The sequence below is a fragment of the Candoia aspera genome, chromosome 1, assembly GCF_035149785.1.
Source record: "Candoia aspera isolate rCanAsp1 chromosome 1, rCanAsp1.hap2, whole genome shotgun sequence".
In the NCBI taxonomy this organism is placed as follows: domain Eukaryota; kingdom Metazoa; phylum Chordata; class Lepidosauria; order Squamata; family Boidae; genus Candoia; species Candoia aspera.
In genome coordinates, this window is record NC_086153.1 from 97,070,388 (window position 1) to 97,093,924 (window position 23,537).

The 23,537-nt window shown below is 38.0% G+C and overlaps 1 protein-coding gene across 2 annotated transcripts in view; it reads right to left on the reverse strand.

Annotated features, from left to right (window-relative positions):
* The window catches only part of NCOA7 (nuclear receptor coactivator 7), an 87,971-nt gene that overhangs the window by 19,159 nt on the left and 45,275 nt on the right, over positions 1 to 23,537 (reverse strand). The window contains exons 4-11 of one of the 2 annotated variants that reach the window (XM_063310367.1): positions 23,219 to 23,298; positions 19,956 to 20,063; positions 15,669 to 15,764; positions 14,341 to 14,463; positions 11,308 to 11,492; positions 8,465 to 9,444; positions 5,392 to 5,560; positions 373 to 520 (exon numbers count right to left, since the gene is read on the reverse strand). In XM_063310367.1, coding sequence (XP_063166437.1) covers positions 373 to 520; positions 5,392 to 5,560; positions 8,465 to 9,444; positions 11,308 to 11,492; positions 14,341 to 14,463; positions 15,669 to 15,764; positions 19,956 to 20,063; positions 23,219 to 23,298 — 1,889 coding nt within the window. Of the gene's footprint in view, positions 1 to 372; positions 521 to 5,391; positions 5,561 to 8,464; positions 9,478 to 11,307; positions 11,493 to 14,340; positions 14,464 to 15,668; positions 15,765 to 19,955; positions 20,064 to 23,218; positions 23,299 to 23,537 lie in introns of both variants that reach the window. The other variant, XM_063310359.1, reaches the window with a different exon arrangement.

Below are 23,537 nucleotides of genomic sequence, written 5' to 3' on the forward strand. Positions count from 1 at the left end.
ATCATTGCAACAGAGAAGTGGCTTTAATTGACTTACAGCTAGTTGGATGGTACTTGGTATAAAACTCGGTTAAGAAGGTACTTATTAGTCTTATTTAAACATAATCTCTGAGATGCACAATTGCAAGAAAGTAGTTTAAGAGTCAATAGTCAAGCAGCATAGAGAAGCTGAAAGTCAGATCCATTTGTATGGTCTCTACCCCTATGCTTGACACTGTCCTTTGTTTTTAAGTTGCCAGTTGGCAAACACAAGAACTATAAACTGGACAGAAAAGAAACAATCCAGAGGCTAAGAACATGAAGCAGAAAACTGTTCATTACAGTCTACTATACAGCCTCAGATAATTCCAATTTCAAAACACAAAACACTCACCTCCCAGCTTTTTGTTGAGGGTTCACTGAAGAAATTGTCTATCATGTCAAGCTCCTCCTTTTCTACCACCACAAAACCTTGTTCCTTAGCATCTTTGCCATATACATCTGGTGACCATTGTACAAAAAAGGTATACAGATGATCTACCCTGTCAATCAAACAAACAAAAATGTTAAGAGCTCTAAGAACAATAAATTGGAAGATGCAAATTCACTCAATTGCTAATAAAGTTTAGCATCTGTGTAAAGAAGGGTTTGCTCAAGTATACTGTACCAGCAGAGCCATCATTGTGGCATTTTATCCAGGACCTTTAGAGCTGATCTTTGCTATTGGCTGGGGACCAAAAGCTGCTAGGAAATGGCACCCCTCCTTTCTTGCAGCACAAGATGAGATCATGCCAAGGAAAGATTATCCTAGTCCCAGCTGTCAGCCAACAAGCAAGCACCTTTCTCTTCCCTCCTCCAAGCACACTTTGGTCTCTGCTATCAACAGTAACTAGTGGTTACTCAAGGCTGGGAGTTGTGCATATGTGTTGGTGTGAATTAGAACAACCACTTATGAACTGTCATAAAGAGCAGAATATATCTTCTACAGAAACAACAGTAGTAGAGTGTCATATTAGTGTATCACAAGTAGACCAATGTAGTCTGACAGTGTGGACCTACTAACTTCTTCATCAGCTAAAGCCACTCAGTTCTGCTGAGCCAACTCTGCAGAAAGACCACTATATTATATAAAGAATGAATAACTTGTTAAATTTGGCAGACAGTGATCAGCCTGTTAAAGGACAGATCTCAGAAGAAGAAGGCTACCAGCCTACAGAGACTGTGGGAAAGAGCCCATAAAAGTTGACAAAGTACAAATATTGTAAGTCTATGCAGCCCTACCTGCACTTCTGACTACATTTGATAGCAGTGAACAGGAAGAGATGAAATCCTACATGAGGGCAAATAGAAATACAAATGCCAGTTTCTCCTTATATTAAAGCTTTATAACGGAATGACAGGGTGGTTTATATTGGCCCATTATGAAGCCTTATCTCTTATTGTCTGTTTCCAAAGCTTAACCTGTTACCATGATCGAGGGCTTTCAGGTTTGAAATGCTAAGCACACAGAGGCAACACCAATCAAAACAACCAAATGACCTGGACTGCCAACCTTTACACAGTCCGTCTCCTAACACTAATATTTGTACAAATAAGCTACACCAAGGCTTATCCTGGGCAATGACAAAGCCCAACTCACCTCATAGTGTTGTTGAGGGGAAAATAGTAAGAGGAAGGAGTATTAGGTATGTTCCCCGCCTTGAATAATTTATAAAAATAATAAAGGCGGGATAAAAAAATGTAAAAAAAAAAAGCACAGGGCCCCAAAACACAAATCTCTGTTTTGCCCAGCAACACAAGGTAGCCAACTGAAGCACAGCAGGGTATCACCCTTGCATGAAACTGTCAGCAAGGAGTCATCTCCCAAAAATATGGATTGAGTTTCAATGTTTAGGAGAAGTTAGTCTGACTTCTGCAGGTAATAGCCAGAAGGATGAGGAGGATAAGAATGCAGCTTATAGTACTGCTACTAAGCCATTCCTCAATATTATCTTATTAACTACTGCTCTTTTCTATTATGGTGTTTTGCTGAACTGGCAGCCTTTTATTTTGACAGATGCCTCTGTTTTTGTTGTGCGGTTTCTGTAACTAGTTATCAGAGTTTTATTGTATTTTATAGTTGTTTTAATTCCCATTAGCTGTTGTAATTGTTGAGAGGCTATAAAGAAAATAATAAAAATTGATCAGACTAAGGGTGTTCTGATAAATCTTTTCTCCTAGACTCATGTTTAATGCACAACTGCACATGTGTACTTTAAAAATGCCCTGATATTATCAATGACTTTAAAAGAACCTGCAAATTAAACCATATCAGGTCCTCACAGAGCATTACATTAAAGGAATCGTGCAGTTTAGCCTGCGCTGTTCCATAGTATTCTTACCAAAGGTTACATCTATGCACATTGTCCCCCCACTTGGACTGAATGTTCTAAAGCTGAACCAGAAGCTTAAGAGGAAGGAAAGACTGTTATTCTTGCAGAGTATCCTGGCAGATATATGAACTGCATGGATGGACAGCAAATTGGCAAAGGCTGAAAACTGCAACTTTTAAATGAATTGTAGCACTTCAGGTCATCTCTGAAATAAAATTTATGCCATTAATCCATGTCCAGTTCTTCATTCCAGGCTCCCTAATTTTACTTCAGGGCCCAGTTTGGTGTGGTGGTAAAGGCACCAGGCTAGAAACCGGAAGACCCTGAGTTCTAGTCCCACCTTAGGCACAAAGTCAGTTGGGTGACCTTGGGCCAGTCTCTCTCTCTCAGCCCTAGGAAGAAGCAGGCAATAGCAAACCACTTCTGAAATATTGCCAAGGAAACTGCAGGTACTTGTCTAGGCAGTCACCAGGTGTCAAGACTGGCTTGAAGGCACAAAAATAAATATTACTTCAGCCTTAAAATCCTTTGTAGCAGTACCTATGTTTCAATATTCTTAAAGCTTCATAAAGAGTGATAACTAAACACAGCTATAAACCACCCACCTTCCTTTACAGCAAGCCTATATAAATGTAACATAAAGCAATATATTTATACTTACTCTGCAATATTATTAACATTCCCCATTGCAAGAAACACAAAGAAGGACCTTCAGTCAGCTAGGTCAGAAGCAATTGTATAACCGGATACAATTGTCAACAGGAACATTTGAACAAAAATCCTTATAAAGCACAAGCCTTTAATGAGTACTGCTCCTTAAGGTACGTGCAAAAGATAAGGAGCATTCCTTAAGGAGGATACCTATTTCTCAATCACAAGACAAGAGTAGTCAAGCCACTGATTAATCCATATTGTCTGAGCTGATGTAGTACAATTTGGGAGCCTTCTGCTACATGTCTAAAGTCACAGAGAGGGCAAAAAGGTCCAGCAGAAGTCAACAACTGCAGTTAGGACATATTACACGTTATTGCAAAGTAAGTCATCTAAACAACTATGTGATCAGTCAGCAAACCTGTCAGCTACTTGATATCATTTCCAGAGTGCATGTTATTTTGAAGCAGAAAATAACAACACTCAGGAATTTGTCTTTAACAAACTTATTTAACAAAACAAGTTTGTTAAAGATTAACAAACTTTAGCCAAACTTTCATTGAGCAGAGTCCACTTGCAAGATTTCATCCAGTGGCATCATTCTTTTGTAAGGATTCTTAAAATCTCTTTAACATTAAACTGTAATAATGAGAGATCTGACATGTAACACAAGAAATAGAAAATATAACACATGTTGAGAGATGACATATAATAATAAAGAACATTTTTGAACAATTCTAAGATGACAAATGAAATATGAAACACACACACATCAATGGAAATGCTGGAGGAGCTACAGCTGGGGCTCTTTATAAATACTTTGCTGCTGTATCAGTCAGTTATTTCTTAAATACTGTCCTTTTTTCTGCGAAAGTTTTTTCTGGATGTATTTATTTTCTTTGAAGTATTTTTATACTGCCTTTAAAGGAAAATAACATCTTTTCAACATGGATTACAATACCATTATATATGCATACACATAACATTACTAATACCACATACACACGCACTTAACTAAAATACCAGCAGCATTAAAATAAAAATATTAATGATGAATATAAAGGGTTAAATATAGAATTTGGAGCACAATGTATAAGCAGCATCAGCATCTTCATTCTTAATGCCCATTACAAGAGAGAGACCAATTGGAAGCGATATTCTAAAATATTTACGGAGCTACCACCGAAAAGCCTCCAACTATTATACCCAAATTGATTGAGCTGATTGGCAAGCAAGTCTCACCTTTTCTGATTTAACTTTGGCATCATCTTTGCCATTTGTTGACTGAGGCCTGTTTACTTATAACAGCGCTGTCAACCTGTTTTAAGCCCAAATTAGTCACAATACTAAACATATTACTGCAATCAGAGTAGCAAATGACTGTGAAATATCCAGAATCTTCTCCAGAATTCATCAGTATCTACTTGGCGGTAAATATTAAGATTCAAATCTTGATATAACCGTGAGGCTCACCAGTCACTTTGGGTTAGTTACCGCTGTCAGCGTAACCTGCCTTACAGGACTACAAGATTAAGATGGGAGAAGAAATATCCCCTATACTTGATATACCAAATATCCCCTTGAACTATTTGGCTGAATACAAATGAAATAATTAAATTAAATTAAATTACCATATTCCTACTCTAAAATAAAACAGAAAGAAATTGTTTTTAAAAATTGTATTATTTATTTAATTAATTAATTTTTATCCCGCCTTTATTATTTTTATAAATAACTCAAGGCGGTGAGCATACCTAATACTCCTTCCTCCTCCTATTTTCCCCACAACAACAATCCTGTGAGGTGAGTTGGGCTGAGAGAGAGGGACTGGTCCAAGGTCACCCAGCCGGCTTTCATGCCTAAGGCGGGACTAGAACTCACAGTCTCCTGGTTTCTAGCCCAGCACCTTAACCACTAGACCAAACTGTGGGTTTCAGTTTTAGTTTAGTAATTGATTCTGCAATATAACCACGCAATATCACTGGGAGTTGGGCAGCAGATTAATAATAATAATAATAATATAAAAATGAAAATGTATTAAGAGAGATTAAGAGAAGGGAAAAATGGAGAAAACCAATGAGACATCAATAAAAAATAGGCAACAGTCAACATTACCTGACGATACTTGTGAAATCATCAAGTACAAATAAACTTGTACAATCCATACAGAAAATTTTAATAAACTGAATGCTCTCAAGAAGGGAAAAATCATCACATTTTTTCAGGGACAAATGACTATTCTTCAAGTTCATTTTAGCTGACAGTAAGTACCCTTTCAACAGAAGCATTCCTTTTGATAGATGGCCACTGAGATTTTGGGAAAACACAAGCGCGTACACACTTACTTCGGAAAACACCCAAGAAACATTTCACGAAGACCTGGAACTTACCTTTCTCGAGGGACAGCAAACCAGTACTCTGGTTGCTTCTGTCTTTTATGATAATGTTGATCCATCACAGCTGGCTGGGAAATGAAAGTCTTCCTCATAGGTGTGCCCACTTTAATGCACAGAAACATTGGTGGGGTCTTGCTTTTTTCCTCTTTTGAAGGAAGCATATCTGAATTCAAGAGATCATCCGGTCACCAAATAACCAACACAACAGATTAATAATGTAACAAACACTTACACAGACATACTGTATCTATAAATTTGATAGTTCATCTCACCTAGTTCATTTATTGTAATTATTATGTCACTAATCAATAAAAATTGCAGAACTTTTAAAATTAAAAAAATCATAGAAAATATAAATGGATTCTTCTCTTTGCTCCACAGCAACTGGAGGAATTTTGGTGAAAAATGGGAGATGCCTATATCAATAGCTACTTCTTAAGTTTTAGACTCCCCCAGTTAAGAAACATCTGTTGAGCTCCATCTCTATTATCCTTTCATTATCAAAGCTTCTTATATTTAAACAAACTTTTGTGCCAGTTAGATTAATTTGTTAAGCTTTAATCTGCTGTATGCTACTTTTTATTTCTTACTGATCATGTTTTATTTTACAACTTTTAATGTGGTTGTCATTCTATTGTTTAAAAAGTTAGAAGAAGACAGCTGACTGGAGACGAAAATCCAAAATGCTAAGCAGCAAAAAAAACCAGCCAAAGGAACTAAACCTCCATTCTAGCCCAGGGCCTGGGAGAACAACCAGTAATTTGCAGACAGTCAGAGGGGTGGGAGCAGCGTGAATCTCCGGGAGGATAATGTTCCACAGGGTGGGAGCCATCACCAAGAAGGCACATTTCCTAGGGCCCACTAGATGACACTGCATAATTGACGGGACCTGGAGCATGCCCACTCTAGCTGACTGATCAGACAGGCAAAAACAAGGAGACAGGCAGTCCCTCAAGTAACCACGCCCTATGCTATGCATGGCTTTATAGGTGATAACCAGCACCTGGAATTGCCAGAAGCCAACTGGCAACCAATGCAGCTCACAAAGCAGCAGGGACATGTGCACATACCATCACACACCCATCACTACTACACTGCTGCATTCTGAACCAGCTGTAGCTTCTGAGTGGTCTTCAAGGCTCATGTCCAGCACATTACAGTAATACAATTGAGACATGACCAAGATGTGACTGTGAAGACGCTCCTGGTCCAGGAACAGGCGCAATTGGTGCATAATGTGAGCTTGCGCAAAGGCCCTCTTAGCCACATCTGCTCCCTTCTCTTCAAGCAGGAGCTGTAAGTCCAAGAGGATCCCCAGATTGTGCACCAGTCTTGCATGGGGAGGTGCAACCCACTGAAGACTAAAGATGGAGCATCCCTGGAACCAGAGGGGTGAAACAAAGCCACCTGGTCTTGTCAGGACTGGGCCTGAGTCCATTCCTCCCCATCCAGGCCCACACAGCCTCCAGGCACTGGGTCAGGACTTTGACAGCAACGTTTGGTCAGCCTGTGATTCTATTATTTCAAGAATTAAATAATTCCATTATTTCAATAATCAAATAAGTTAAAAAAACAAAACAGCACCTTAAAACAAAATGCTACTGCTTTTCTATGACACAGGCCTTACAAAATCAATGAAATTAATTACTTTATAACACAAACACAAATTTAGCATATCAATTCATCTATAGCATAAGCAAAAGAATGGGAAATGTTCTAAGTAGATAGTGGTTGCTCAGCCAGGAAAGCTGAGTTTTCTGAGAAAAAATAATGAGCAAGTGCTGAAGCACTCATTCCATGGGCTTCCAGACAGCTGCAGAATTTAATTAGACATCTTCCTTGAAACTCAAGCTTTACAAATAGTTCACAAACATTACACCTGTTGCAAAGGTTATGCCTGCATCTTGATGCATGTCAGAGGTTGGTGTTTTTTCTTCAGCAATTCTATCTGAACAATTATTATTAGATTTTTATGCCACCTACACAAACACAAACACACAACACACACACACTCCCAGCAAAACTTATTATTATTAGATTTTTATCCTGTCCGTCTTTTGGTCGGTCGGTCAGTCTGTCTGTCTATCTATCTATCGGTTCCCAGCAAGACCTTGGAAAAAGCTATTGTCATGACAATCCTAGAAATTACAGCACTAAGAACTCATCATGGTAGAATAGTTGCTAATACGGGTAGTCCTTGCTTAACGACCACAATTGGGACCGGAATTTTGGTTGTTAAACGAAGTGGTCATTAAACTAATCTGACCTGATTCTACAACCTTTTTTGCAGCAGTTGTTAAACGAATCACCATGGTTGTTAAGTGAACCATGTGGTCAATAAGTGAATCACACGGTTCCCTGTTGGTTTTGCTTGCCAGAAGCTGGCCAGGGAAGGTTGAAAATGGTGAACACATGACCATGGGATGCTGTGACGGTCATAAATGTGAACTAGTTGCCAAGTGCCCAAATTGTGATCACGTGACCACGGGGACACTGTGATGGTCATGTGAGGACCTGTCGCAAATTGGTTCTTCCAGCACCGTCATAAGTCTGAACCATCATTAAACGAATGGCTATTAAGTGAGGGCTACCTGCTCTGCATACAACTGCCAGAGACAGTGAAGTCAGCAAGAAGTACAGTACCACCACACACAGACTTAACACATTCAGCAACTATCTTGGTCATTATCAATAGGTCTAACAAGAAAGGTATGATATCAACCAACAGTGGAACAGAAGAAACATGTACAAGCCTGAGTGACTGAAAGGTTACCTTTACTTTTGGGTGTCTGGTCAGTTCTTAGCAACAGAGAGGACTAGAGGTTAACCTAGGAAAAACTTAATCAGAAGATGGAAGTTGTATTCCCCCTATTGTTTAGAAGCTAAACAAGTTCTGTGTTGAATCTTCCCCAGGCCCAATTATAATCAATTACTAATGCAGCACAAGATTTACATGTACGGGATGGATCCCAGGCTGAATTGGAAATGATTCACTTTAGAAGGAAGGTGGACAAGGTTAAAACGGGGAGTTAGGTTAAAAAAAATTAGGTATGGCAAACAGGCTTACCTTCAATGGGCACTTGGATTCTCTGCAGCAGCCACAGTCTGATTTCAGAGTTCTTATCTAGATGAGATGTCAGAAAAGGAGTATCTGATCCTTCACATGATTTTTTCTCTGCTGCTACTGAGCCAGCTTCCAGCAAAGGCTCATTTCTTGCAACAGAGCAGGATTCAAGTCCTGCCTTTTTGACAGCAAGAACTTCAGTGGATTGGGATTTTGAAGAGCTAAGTGTGATGTCTAAGCCCACAGGCACATTGTTCTTTTCTTCCTTGATTTCATCCTTAGGCAAGTAATCAATAGACTGTGATTCATCTTTATCATTACTGAAATAAAATTCAATAAGCTTGTCTTTATTCAACTCTTTGTTTGCATCCAAGGTCATCTTTATCTTATTGGTTGGTGAACTTCCACCCTTGTTCATTTCAGGCATCGCATCTAGCTTCTCACAGGACTCTAGATCGAGATCATCCACAGAAACGTTATGCTTTGCCCCAGATGAATCTAACACTGGTTGCTTATAATTGTCTTTGTTACTTGCTTGCAACTGAACCTCCTTTTTTATTTTGCAGTGATCCCTGTGAAGATCAACTGATCTGGCATCTCTACAATCTATTTTGCTATCAATCTGCAATGAAGCCTTGTCTAGCTCAATAAAGCCATCTTCCTCCAGAAGAGAATTGTCTTTGGTTAAGTCCACATTTGCTACAGAACTTTCTGCAGTATAAGTTTTCAAAGTTATCTGTTCTAAAGATTCAGGCGTAACAGAGTCCTTTGATGTTTCTACTGATCTGGATGTCACTAGGGAAGGACTTGCTGAAGACTTCAGGACTTCAAAATCTGAAGACTTCTCTTTGTCTGTGTATTTTATTGGTCTGGAATTCAGAGCAACAAAGCTGTCTATTTTCTGTTGCTTCTTTTCTTTGTTCTTAAATTTACTGAAAGGATTGATGTCCTTCTCAGAAGCAAGATCTTCCCATTCACCAGGCCTGTACAAAGGACAAAGATCCTTTGGAATGTCGCTGCCAGGACAGATGGTAGAATGTATATGGAATATTAAAAATGGGGAACAAAATGAAAACAAATGAGAATGTAAAAAACACTTAAATAAACTTAAATATTTAAAATAATTAAATAAATTCAAATATGGCAACAAAGAAGACATCAACTGAAATGCACCAAAACAACTTGGAAATAACATGAATTAAGCCAATGACTTCCTTCAAAATAAAATGCAAGCCAACTGAAATAAAGTAATTATAAAGTTGAAATAACTTTGATGAAGGGTACGTTGTAGAAGTAGGGAAATCAACCTATCCTGAGGTAGCTTATAGATACTTTAAAAGAAGAAGGGACAAAAGACAAGAGGAGCAAGGGAAGCAAACAATCTTCATCTCATCAGCTGAATCTTTTACTTAGTTCACAACACTGGAGAAAATCAGCAGCAGGCATAAAAGATCCAAATGTTTACAATTGTAATAAAATAATTAAAACTAAAATTTAATTATCGATTTATATGGCAGCAGAATTGATATGTGACCCAATCATAAAATCTGAAATGTAGCAACTACTACAGTAAGCACATATAAATAAGTTTTATTAAAAAGTCTGGAATTTTAAATCAGGTTAACTGCCCAATTTTACTAGAATCAAATAATCAAAGCCACCTAAGAATTAATAACGATAAAAACTTCAACCAGAGGGAAAACCCTTCTGCTTCCTCAACAGCCATGCTTCTTGGTAAATGTTCTAAAAAGTTATGAACTTTTTCTCTAGTGGAAATAATTACTTGATTATAGCTCTTTCTTGATGTCCCTTCTCTACCTCCAGTGCTAGAAGTTAACTTCTGCAATAGCAAAGGAAAAAAATTTAGATGGCTGATTTGTCTGTTTATTTCCTGTTGTCTTATGCTAAAAATTTAGTGGGATGAAGCAATTAATGAAGACAGGTTGGTGCTTCTATTTAAGGAATCACACCAAAAAGATAATTAAAAGAATCATTAAGGGGAAAGGTAAGGGAATAATTAAAATCACCTTTTTATATAATTTTCATATGCAAGAACTAGGAAGTGCAAATAGGAAGACCTATTCAAAGAGCACGGGGGTTTTGGGGGGTGGTCGTGCTTATTTCCCAGAATTTCAAAACAATTTATTCCTAGCACTGCAGGTCATAAAGATATCCTGGATTCCTTGTTTCTGCTTATCAGTGTATTTCCAATGAAGCAATAGCAGGAAACTACTCCCGTTCATAGGAAGTGATTTCAGGATCTGCTTTCTGACCGGAGGATCCATCATACATCTCCTCACAGCCCTTAACAAAGAACCTGCAGTTTAATTAATACTATGGGTCACTCAAGATACAATAACATGCAGAAATTAGCCTACTAAATCTATATTCTGTGCCATCAGCTTGCTAGAACTTTGGAATGTCTTTGTCATTTCTTGGTTTCCTGCTATTTTGCAGCTTTGATTCTCTTTAGAACTCTTAATTGCTCAGTTTTCATGTCCTTTTGGGGGAGTAATAAAGTTCTGACACAGGATATTTTACCTCCTGGTTTTACACAGATAAAGTATTTCGTAAAACAAGTCAACAGGTACACCATTAGCAAAACATAAACAACTTATTAGGGAACAATTATGCCGTTCACAAAGCATAAACACTCATTTTATAAAGTTATCTGTCAAAAAATAATATTTGGACCTAGGTTTGCATTGTCAGTCGACACTCTTTTCTTGTCAGATGGTGTTTTGCTACACAATTCTTCAAGGTTCTCCTTTCCCTTGCCAGCTGGTTGAACTCTATTATCCACCTGATAATGATCAAACACAATCAACAAAGAAAACACTTCTTACGATGGAAGGGCATCTTTAATCTTCATGTGAGAGATGTCGTTGTACAGGGCAATTGAAACTACCTCCTCCATGGGACATGTGAGCCCATACTCTTCACAGCCGTTCTCAATGACGACAGGGTCTGACTTATGAGGGTCAAACATGATGGTGTTGGGAGTGACTAACATGACCCCTCCAACTACTCCCTTGAAAAACAAAATAAAAATAAGTGAACAGTTAGTACTTAAAAGTGTCACAACATCTTGACACAATGTACCCTCTGTGGCTTTTTATACTCCCTTTCCTCTCTAATGGAATCCTGTTTTCTTCTCTAGTGCTTTTTTTAGGGAAAAAAATCTCATTGAAATTGAGCCAAGATAAAAGATTTTCAAAACATATCTATCTTCAGCAGACAAGGACTGAGTTATAAAAAGGGATCAAGGTATTTAACTTTCATCCTTGGTTGCAGTGAAAGAGGAGCTACAGCTTGTTAATTAACTAGAGTCAAAAGGGAGATTCACAAGACAGCCCAAAACATTTTCTGATTTTGGCTGCAAGCCCCAGCTTTAATTGACTTTAGTTCTAAAACCTAGAATTCCCAACAGGAAATTTGAATGGTTCTAGGATAGAGAAGCAATTTAAATGGTTCTATTGTAGAGCTTAACTACAAATCACATATATACTCAGAGAGAAAAAAGCCATAGAGAATGTGTTTAGAGTACAGTGTGAGAATATAGATGGAACAGATTACGAGAAAACTGAACACTCTCTTCTCTTCACAGCAGCTTTCAGAACACTTAGGTTTCCCTTCGTTTACATGCATATACAAAGAATGGGTTGAGATAACCAAGATGGCAAATACTTTTAGGAATCTTAATCACCTCAAAGAAAATATTTGAAGGTTCCTCTCCCAAAACAATTTCAGCCTAGCTGTTCTTTATCAACAATTTTACCAACGAAGCTCAGAATAGTCACAGAAGGCTTGGAATACAAGTTTTCTATAAAGATTAAATCAATGATATCAATTAAAATGCTACATTTATTATATAAAGACTTCAATTAATTAGTAAGAATCTATTAAAACAGCAACACCGGAGGCCACAGTTCAGCTCCTGATTTCCAAAGGGCTGCAAGAGATGGTAAAGTGGTAGCATCACCCCAAGAGGAAAGATTGAAATATTTTGGCCCTTTTTTGGGGGGGGGTACTAAGAGTATTAATTATTAATATTGATTGAGAAAGCCAAAGAATACCAAAAAGAAGTCAGTATGTGCTTCACTGATTACAGAAGGGCCTTCCACTGCGTTGATCACGTCAAGCTGTGGAATCTACTTAGAAAAATGGGAATCCAAGAACATCTCGTCCTTGTGCGAAACCTACTCCCAGGTCAGGAAGCCATAGTATGGACAGAACATGGTGAAACAGACTGGCCCCTGGTTGGCAAAGGAGTGAGACAACATTGTACATACTCCCCTTATTTATTCAACTTATATGCTGAATATATACTAAGGGAAACTGGATTGGAAGATGATGACCATGGTTTGAAAACTGGAGGAAGAAACATCAGTAACCTGCACTACTAATGACACTACTCTGACAGCTGAAAATGCAAATGATCTGCAAGCTCTAATGATGGAAGTCAAGGAGCACAGTGAAAAAATGGGACTAAGATTAAATATAAACACAACCAAACTAATGACAACAAGTACACCAACCAGTCTTAAAATTGACAATTAAGATAGTAAAGTGGTGGATAGTTTCTGCTTTTTAGGATCAATTATAAAGTAAAGGAATCAGCATTTAAGAAATACACCACAGAGTAGCACTTGGTAGAGTAACCATGAAGGCCTTGGAAAGGATGTTCAGATACAGGGCTGTGCCTATACCTACAAAGATCAGAATCATGCAGGCAATGGTTTTCCCTGTAACAAACTATGGAAGTGAAACTTGGACTCTGAAGAAGCAGAATAGAAAGAGTATTGACAATTTTGAAATTCGGCATTGGAGAACACTCCTGAGAATACCATGGACAGCAAAGAGAGCAAATAAATGGATCATCAAACAAATCAACCCAGAATTCTCACTTGAGGCACAAATGATCAGGCTCAGATTATCCTACTTCAGACACATTATGTGAAGACCTACCTCCCTGGAGAAGGCTCTAATGCTGGGAAAGGTAGAAGGAAAGAGAAGAAGAGGGCCACCATCAGTACGGTGATGAATCAACAAGTACAGTGTTGATGGGTGTACCACTGGAAGACCTTAAGGACAAGGTTGGGGAACAGACCACCAGGGAGAAAATCTAGCTACATGGTCACTAAGGGTCAACACCAACTAGTACATAAACAGAGAGGCCTTTTACTGTCATCTCAACCCTTAAAACTCACTCCAAATAGCTCCAAAATTGCCATTTTGGAGCAAATTATGGGCTGGGGTGGGGGTGGTAAAAATGAGAATGACAGTAGCTTGCCTTCCAAAGGCATCTCTTCTGCCCATGCAATCACACTGAATAAGGTCAACTCTCTCCAGGCCCCATTTACTTGAGAATGCCATCTAACAGGACCTAGGAAACAAGCATTTGTTTCTTGACTCTATGCTTTGGAGCATCCCTCCCTCCTGGGATTCAGGAGACCAGTTAAGCCTTTGCTTTCCCATCTCAATCAAGATGTTAGGATTAGAATATGAATTCTGTAATCCAACCTACCCTATCTGAAATGAGCTATTCCTTGCTGATAAAATAAGAAGCAAGTGAGTGGGGTTTCCTAAATTATTCAATGAACAATTTTAATGGTGCAATCAAACTAGATTACCAGTTAGTGCTATTTATATTAGGGACCTATAGCATAGCCTGACTTGGTTACCATGATAATCTTTTGAATCTTTTTGCAAGACAGATGCATTACTAAGATGCCTGTTTACCTCATTAAAGGTCTGGTCCCTTTTACCATCTGGTGATCATATTTCCAGATTAGTATACCATTTGGTATTATACCTTGTAATTGGTCTTTCACAAAGGAAGCAAATCTGTTGGAAAATAAATTATCCAAATTCTTTACCTTGCCATCTGTGAAGTAACGACAGTTCATTTTTAAAAACTTATACATCGGTTCATCTTCCTCTGAGGTGGACGACATAACTCTCTGAAGTGGCCTGCAAGCCCTTCTTGCTAAATCAGCATCCTTCAAAAATAAAATTAGTCAAAGAAATGGCTTGGATCTTAAGTTACACTTTCATTCGTGCAGGTGAATGCAATCTTTACTAATCCGTCCCTCTGCAAAAATCATGAATGCTCATCACATATTTGATACCATTTCCAAGGCCTGAGAAAATGCTTGAGTAGAGAGTTTCCACCATTGAGGGGGTTGTAAAAAAGCCCCACTCCCTAAACAGAAGCCTGTTCTCTCCATGCAAGGAAAATTAGGTTCCAAACCAGTATCCATAATAGTTATTACTGTTATATTATGTATACTTTCTGAAAATACAGTCCTCCAATGACACAGAACTCATCTTCTGTTTGTTGTGCAACTTGAAAGTGCATTAGTCATTGCCAGAAACAGACCAACAGCATGATATCTATAAACTTGTTTTTATATCAACTTTGCCTTTACATAGAAGGACACCACTGCAGCGTGGCTTTTTTCCCTCTACTGCTGGATAACATTGGAAAGCTAAGGCTACGGAGGAACTGCACCTTTTTTTTTTTAATTCCAGCATTGTCACTCTTGGGAACTGGCACAATGCTAGCAGAAAATTATAATGATTATGATGACACCTTAGTTTCTGTACTGACCTTTCAGAAAACTGATGGTGATGGAAGTGGCAACTGCACAGGGAAATTAAGAAAGAACAAGAGAGCAGAGTGGTGGTATAGCTTTAGTTTTCCCTCCCCAGAGATCATAGCTGTATCAAATCACTGTATTGAGGAAAGGCATCAATCTCAATATAGCCAGGACTGCTTGGGGGAGAAATTTTGTACACATGTGCATGCCCAGATGTGTACCATATATGCAGGCCCTGACAGGCCATCTAGCCAGAAAAGAATGTATGCCTCAACGTAAAGTAATCCCAATGCCACTGCAATTTTGTTAATGAACTCCACTACTTTTAGGAAACAGTAAAATGGACAGTTTCCAAAGGCAGCTTATGTGCTTAATCAATTTTAGTAAATCTCTTAAAACCCCATTAAGTCTTTCTGGAGAAACATCATATCATGCTAACATATATATTATAGCATAAGCTTTCATAGAGTTTCCTTTCACAAAGGCTTGTATCATTCATATATGCACATGCACACACACAAAGAGGCACACAACTACGAAAGTTTTACTGCAACGTATTTTGACTCTAAAAGTTAACCTCAATTCAAACCTTCTGGAAATCTTACCAGAAGCTTATCATATTCTGCATCTGATGATGAAGGTGAAACAGGAGTACCAGAAGTTGAGGAAGTTACTTTTGTAGTACCTGGCACATACAGCACCTAGGCAAAGAAAAAAAAAAGTGGAACATTATCACTGTACTTATAATGACAACTATTAAGATTAAATAAAAATAGTAGGGAGTTATTTCAAAGCACCATCTACAAATAATTTGTTACTGTATTTTATCATTCTCTTCAGCCACCCGCAATCTAGTTTTCTCCAGATGCATTAGACTTCAATCCATAACTAGCATGGGAATTACAGGAACTTTTTTCTATATTTATTTAGAAATAAGTTCTGTTTATTTTCAGGGTTGTTCACTAAAACTTGAATACTGTATAGGATTATCTCCTTGATCTTAAATAATTGGACATAGGATTATAACACAGTTCTATCTACATCAATACACATTGCCCAGTTGGGTAATGAAATGTCTGCAAGCAAACATCCAAGCTCAGAGAGCACAAAGGACTCCACAGTTCAACCTTGAGCTATAGATATTCTCTTCTATTGAAAAATATAAATTATATGTTGCTTTTTAAACTTGAAAGTCTCAAAGGATTAGTTGACCAACTTAACTTCACCCTTCCAAGCCACACCATAACTAAGCTTCATTTTTATGTGGAAATTATTGCAGAATAAGTTTTTTTAAGAGTTAAAAATAAATGTTTATATAGCTTGTCAAGCCTTGTAAAGTTTATGGAGACAATTTCGTACTGATTGTGGTTTTTCTTTTCCTTGACAAACATCCTCAGATGAAAGACAAACAATAAAAAAACCCAAATGACATTAAAACAATTACTCTGAGCCACAATGACGTTGATATCCCAAGAGGCAGCTCTGTACTGTTAAACATCTCTTAAACTAAAATATAGTCTTGATAAAAGTTTGTTGGCTCTGGTCTCTGATTTGTTTTAGTAAATTTCTACACTATTCTAGATCGTTATTTTAATTGTGGTTAGATATTTGTTTGTTCATTTGATTTATTTCATTATATACTGCCAGAATCCAAAGACTCCTGGCAGTTTAAAATCCTATTCTGAGAAGTCTGTATTCCTAATGCTGATACCAATCTAATGACTTAAGCAATAGCATGATCCCACATCACCTTAGGATAAGATCCATCTCTGGTGATGTCACTCCGTATTTTAGGAGAAACAGGCTCTTCAGTGTCGAACGATTTTATCTGTGATGGATATACCCATTCCAAACCTCTAGCAGGTCTAGTATGAACTGACAAGCATAGAGATACCTCAAATACTGATGGGCTCATAGAAGCTTCCAATCTCTTACATTCATCCCAGAGAAGAATACTATACTTTTGGTCTAATCAAAACAGAAGAAGCAACAATTGCTTCTTCTGATAGCTAGTGAGTTGCTAGATAGAAGACGCTCCTAGAATATAAATTATCTGGTCCTTGAACAAATTGCAAGCATAACCATGTTTAGATTATTAGGGTAAAGATTTTATCTGCCCAAAGAAGTTGGCATCCATGTCTTGCTTGCTTGCCTGGTCCTGATCAGGTAAGGTCAGGTCACTTACGTATTTATTGAAAAGGGTTCTCCTGATATCTCACAGTGGCCAACAACTACAACGATAAATTTAAAAATGGCAACTAAAAGCACCATTTTAATTGCTAAATATAAATGAGCAGCAGCAAAAAACAATACAATTATAATCAAAATATTTAAAGAGACATTGTAAAAATAACAAAGTAAAGTCACACAACAAATATCTTTCTAAAAGGGAAGGACTTTTCCAACTTCTGCAAGGTCCAAATTAATTGATTTTTTTGTCAGTGTTCACAGCTGATTAACAGTAGAGAAATATTTCCTATTTAAAAAACCAATTGTGCCTAAGGTGAGATATACACCATAAATTAAATATAATTTCTGAAACCATCACCTATTTAACCAATCTGTGCATTAACTACTGTATTCTGCATAAGCACAGATTCTTAGCCTTTACATATGATAAAAGATGGCCTTGGAACAAGATACACCAGACACAGAGAATGATTTAATTTCAGTTTTAAAAATATTCACACAAAATATGAAAAAGCCTACAGCTTTCAATAAAATGAACATGACGAGGAAATTCCCTGCAGTTTAAATCACAAAGAACTGAAACATGGAAATGGACATTTCTGGCTCTCATTTGTTTTATGATGCAAAACAACACTTGTTAAATTGTGTTCCAGTGAACTATGAAATTATTTAAAAAGTAATTCAGGACTTGTCAGGGAAAGTGAGAGCCACAGGGACATTCTTTCCCTACCACTGCTATTCCTACTATTCCAAGTTATTAGAGGAATTTGGCTATATCATACAGGGTGCCTTCAACTGATGCAGAGTGACAGGAAGGCTCAAATGGAGAGTACTACCTAGCAAGCTTGCTAAAAATTTTCAGAACCCGATCACTTTCTCAGGGTAAATAATTACGTTCTGTTGAGATAATTCCTTCAAAACTCCAATGTGGTCTCTCAGTATACAGTATATATTCAGTGAACTTGGTGTGATCTGGCACTTCTTCCTTTTATGGAAACAGCCAAAATTTGTGCTTGCAAATAAGATTTCTATTGTGAAATTGCCCTGTCTCATTTGCTATGTCATTTGTTATCACAAAAAAATCTATTAAAAAGGGAAAAACAGTAAATGCAGAATGCCTTTTCTTGCTTATGGTAGATGCTATTCATCTGGAAGCACTCTCCATAAATCCAACTGCTTCAGAATAACAGGAATATAAAACTTTTGAGCAGTTCGAGTATCAAGATGGTTACTTATCTTTCAAGGCTACCAGATGTAAGAAACAGACAGAATGTTCAAAATGATGAACCAACACAAATTTGATGTCTATTCACACTAAGGGATTTTTTTAACTTAAAAGGCCACACATGCAAGCATTACTATAATGATTAGAAACAGCATGCATAAAATCAGGGTGTAGCTTTACCAACATTCACAGATAATGGGAAGCAGTAGGACTCTATGGCTATTTGATTGATTTCCTCAGTCATCCAAATGCAAGCAGGAATAAGCTAGGGTGTGTGTATTAACCTGTGTATTTTAAAATTATATATTAACACAAGCAGAGGCTAGATGTACCAGTGTTTATCAGAAAAGAACTAGTTACTTACGTGTCGCTAAAAATTTTCAAGGAGTCATCTGTGAGTTCACAGATGGGTTATGAGAGTTTCTTCTAGAGCTTAAAGAATGTTTTGGTGGGATCCCTACCTTGTGCATAGCATGCATGACTAGGTGTGGCTCCCCTTAATTCCTGAGACAGACCTTAAGAAGTTCATTGAGCCACTCAGCACTGACCAGGATAGATCTTTCGTAAGATTTTGGTCACTTACCAAGTGATCTTCCCCGTGCCAGCCGTAGAATGTCAGAATCTTGAAGATTCCCAAAAAATGATGGAAAGCTCAAACGTTTTTATGAGCATGAGAGGTCCTTTAACTCCAAAGAGCAGACCACAAATAGGAGGAGTAATTGTGTTGTCCCTAATCTGTAAGCATTACCAGTGATTATGTTTGGCTTTTCCCAAGGTACACTAGACAAAGGTTGTGTCCATGCATGGGGAGATGTTTGCTGCTGCAAAAATGGCACTTGCAGAATTGGGTCTCTAAGGCCAGAAGACACATGAATGGGGGGGGGGGGGAGCATCTTTCTTTCTTCCTCCCGTCTTTGTGGGGAGATGGGTGGTAATAGAAATTTGAATAATAAATAAAATAAATAAATTCTAAAATCCTTCATATGCAAAACAGGGAAGGGAAAGGAAACAGGGAAAGGAAAGGAAAGGAAAGGAAAGGAAAGGAAAGGAAAGGAAAGGAAAGGAAAGGAAAGGAAAGGAAAGGAAAGGAAAGGAAAGGAAAAGAAAGGAAAGGAAAGGAAAGGGACAAGAGTAAAGTAGGCAAGAAGGAAAACATGATGAGTCCCCAAACAAGCATGCTATCACTGAAGTGGCCAAAAACAAACAGGATGCATGCTTAATCATGTGTGCTATTCACAGGGAGGATCCTGTTAAGAAATTCCTTAAGCTTTAGAAGGCTCCAAGCAAATTCAGAGCAGGCATATAAAGCAAGTCAGAGGAAATCACGGAGACCATAATGACAAATCAGAGTTTTCATAGTAGAGGTAAACTGAAAGCTGTTGCCCTCCACCAGCCATATATTTAAGCTTATCACTTATATCATCAAAAGTTCTTTAGCACAATTCAAATCTTTTAAAGTGAGATTTGTCACAATTACCTGGCCTGGAACAATTGTGTGTGTGAAAAGCTTATTGAGTTCCACAAGTTTATTTGGAGTGATGTTAAACTTCAGGGCTATACTGTTTAAGGTGTCTTGGATTCCAGCCTGAGATGGGAAGAAAAAAGTAAGTTTAAATTTCAGAATATATTTTAATCAATCATGCCTCTTTAAAACAAAAAATTGGTCTAGATTTAGAAACTACTGCACAAATGTCTTGGGACACAGAATAACAACTTATTATTTCTGATGTTGAGTCCACAAAATAATGACATCAGAAATTTCCAACCCACAACCCAGTGACTGGTTATCTGTGTGGTCACTGGTGGATGACCTTTGGTCCCCTCTGTCCTGGTCCCAACAATTACTGATTAGCAGACTGTATGAAGAGGCAATCATTTTGAATTGTCAACATGAGAATGACTCCTTATGCCTCACTTTCAACTGAGGATGCTGCTCCACAACCAACCAGGAGCAGATTGGTCAAACCACAGAAACTTGATCACACTAGGGAAATCCTTGCTGAGGAAAGGTTTTTGTGTGGAAATGTATGTGTGCCCATGTATAGCCAAAAACACCTTCCGAGTTACATTTATGGCCCAAAATAACAAATTTATACTCTAAACCTTAATCCCTGAGATACAGTGGGATTCTTACTATGTTGTGGTGCAATAGACTAATGTGGCTATCCCTCTAGAAACAGATGTTGAACAGTGTTGGTGAAGCTGCAGGACTCAGTGGCTTTCTAGTTCAATGCAGATTTGATCCAGTACTGGGTTATATGCACCAGTATCATAAAGAGATGAAAAAACAACTGTGAATAATCTAACACCCATTCTAATCCAGCAATCCTGAAATCTCATAGATAATATTCTCTAGTCTTATATTTGTCCTTTCAAAACTGCCAAGAATAGTTCTGGTATACTGGCACATACTGTAAATGTATCTAATCTCTGTAGTACTTAGTGGAAAAAATAATTCTAATGTTTAAAAAATCTAAATTAAAGTGGGGATTTTTTTTTTTAGTGCTCTGTATCACAAAATCAACTATTTAACCGTTTAAATAATGACCCACCCAGTCATGCAGAGAGGGCATGTTGCAGACCCTGTATGTAAGAGAATTCCATCTGGCGGGGTCCAGGAAACAAGCCTTCTCTGCAGTGGCACCCGCCCTCTGGAACATCCTGCCACCGGAGGTCAGGCAAGCCCCATTCCTTTTGACCTTCAGGAAGTCCCTGAAGACTTGGCTTTGCCACCATAGTTGGGATGGGGAGCGGGGGAGTCATTCTTGGGGGTGGCTGGCATCTTAGAGTGCTCCCCTCATATTTATGATCTTTTACAGCCATCTGGATTTCTATTCTATTTTTTAATTTTATGTTGTACTGTATTATATTTTATGTTACATTATGATTATTGTTTTGATGTTTTAATTGATTAATTTATTGTAAATGCCTCAGAGTCCCTCCTCGGGGGGAGATGGGCAGTAGTACAAGTTTGAGATATAAATAAACAAACAAACAAACACTGTAAAAGACAAAGCACATCTGCTACACAGTCCCACTAGAACTAGATACAATGAACTTTATTATTATCCTCCTTATCTCTAGATAAATACATAAACAAAGATATATTTTTACAATGAAATTTTGGGGGATAACAAAAGAACAATCCTTGTAAGTAAATAAATAAGTATTATGCTAACAATCAGAGGGGGTTAAGACACAGAGACACCCCCAATTCAAAAATTATTTATGGAAAATATTTGTGAGCTTGAATAGGATAGCCTCTCCCCTTCAAAACAGCCATCACATAAGATAGCTACAGCACCTCATTTGCAAATTCAGCCTACACACAAAGATTCACCAACTGCCATACTCCTGTGTTTCTATGACCCTGTGGGACTAACGGGGACCTCTGCAAGCTGAGTAACTTCCTGTTTTGCAGCATTTCCTCTGGGGATACAGGACAGGTGGTTTCCCACTAGCAGGAACTCCCATCCACCCCCATTCTAAAGAAAAATGTGAAAAAAGAGCCACTGCATGGTTAGATTATCCAGCCTTTCAGCCATTGCCAATAACAAGCAGAATACTCTTCCTAGAAATACCTTCCAAGAAATTTCTCTTAGCTTCTAAAGGAAGGATCTACAGCTAGCCCAAGGCAACAGTATTTTTAATTCATCACATGAGAACAGATCTATCAAAATGTGTCCATGTTCAGAGAACATAGAAAAATGAGGTATGAATGGACATAGGCTTATCCCCAAGATTTCTCAGTGCATCCATATGACCCATGGAATGGAATCATCAGGATTTTAATACTGACCCAAATACATCAACCTGCATTTTAAAGAGGGATTAAATCAACCCATTTAAAGAAGACCAAAGCACAGCATTACGAACTATTGCCAAAACACCATGGATGGTATTTGGGGAAGATCATCAATGACCCTGAAGGGCCAATACATGAAAAAATATGTTAAGTCTCCCATGAAAAATGCTCTCCTTCAGTTGTTATTTGGCCCAGAAAGTGCCACTAAACTGGAATAGCAAGCAGGAGTTGGCAAAGTGGAGATTTCTAGTAGGAAAATGGCACAAATAGAAAAAAAGCTAGACCTCTTTACAGAGGCTAAAACCTGTCAGGGGAAATCACACATGGATTTGCGTACTCAAGAAATGACGCATCAGATGCTAAGTTCCTTTGCTTTCAGATGCTCCAGTTACAGTGAGAGAAAAAGATTTTGTCCTCTTATTAGCATATAACCTGATAAGCAGTTAAGGTGAAGCTATTACGTACAGGCAGTCCTCACTTAACAACCACTCATTTAGTGATGGTTCAGACTTATGATGGTGCTGAAAAAACCAACTTACGACCAGTCCTCACGCTTACTAACATCACAGCATCCCCATGGTCATGAGTTCACAATTTGGGTGCTTGGCAACCAGTTCACATTTATGACCATCACAGCATCCCATGGTCATATGATCACCATTTTTGACCCTCTCAGCTGGCTTCTGGCAAGCAAAATCAATGGGAAACCGCATGGTTTGCCTAATGCCTGCAGTGATTTGCTTAACGGCCACCACAAAAAAAGTCATAAGACTGCTTAATGACCACTTCGCTTAGCTACCAAAATTCTGGTCCCAATTGTGGTTGTTAAATGGGACTACCTGTAAGCAATTTAGTGACATTTCAGGTATACAGATTAGTGAAGGAGTGGGCATTCCTACAACTCCCACGTCCAAAAATTCCCAATCAAGTCTTACCGTGTATTCAATTGTACCATGGGGTTTCTGAGAGACCTTTTTTTTTTCTTTCTTCTCATTGGTTTTGGTTTGATTATCATCTGAAACAGAAACCAGGACAACAGTTACCAATGTTGTACCACATTTTTTGGTGACAAATTGGCCTTATATGACAACACAAGTCCTAACCATGAATTTTAAACTGGAAAGTGTAGGTTAACACACTGAGAAAAGGCCTTTCTTGTTTGTTATATAGAAACTAGGTCAGACAGCTCTGTTCCAGCCCAAATGTTTTACAATGGTATTATTGTGTAAATAAAACTAGTGGAAGGAACATAAT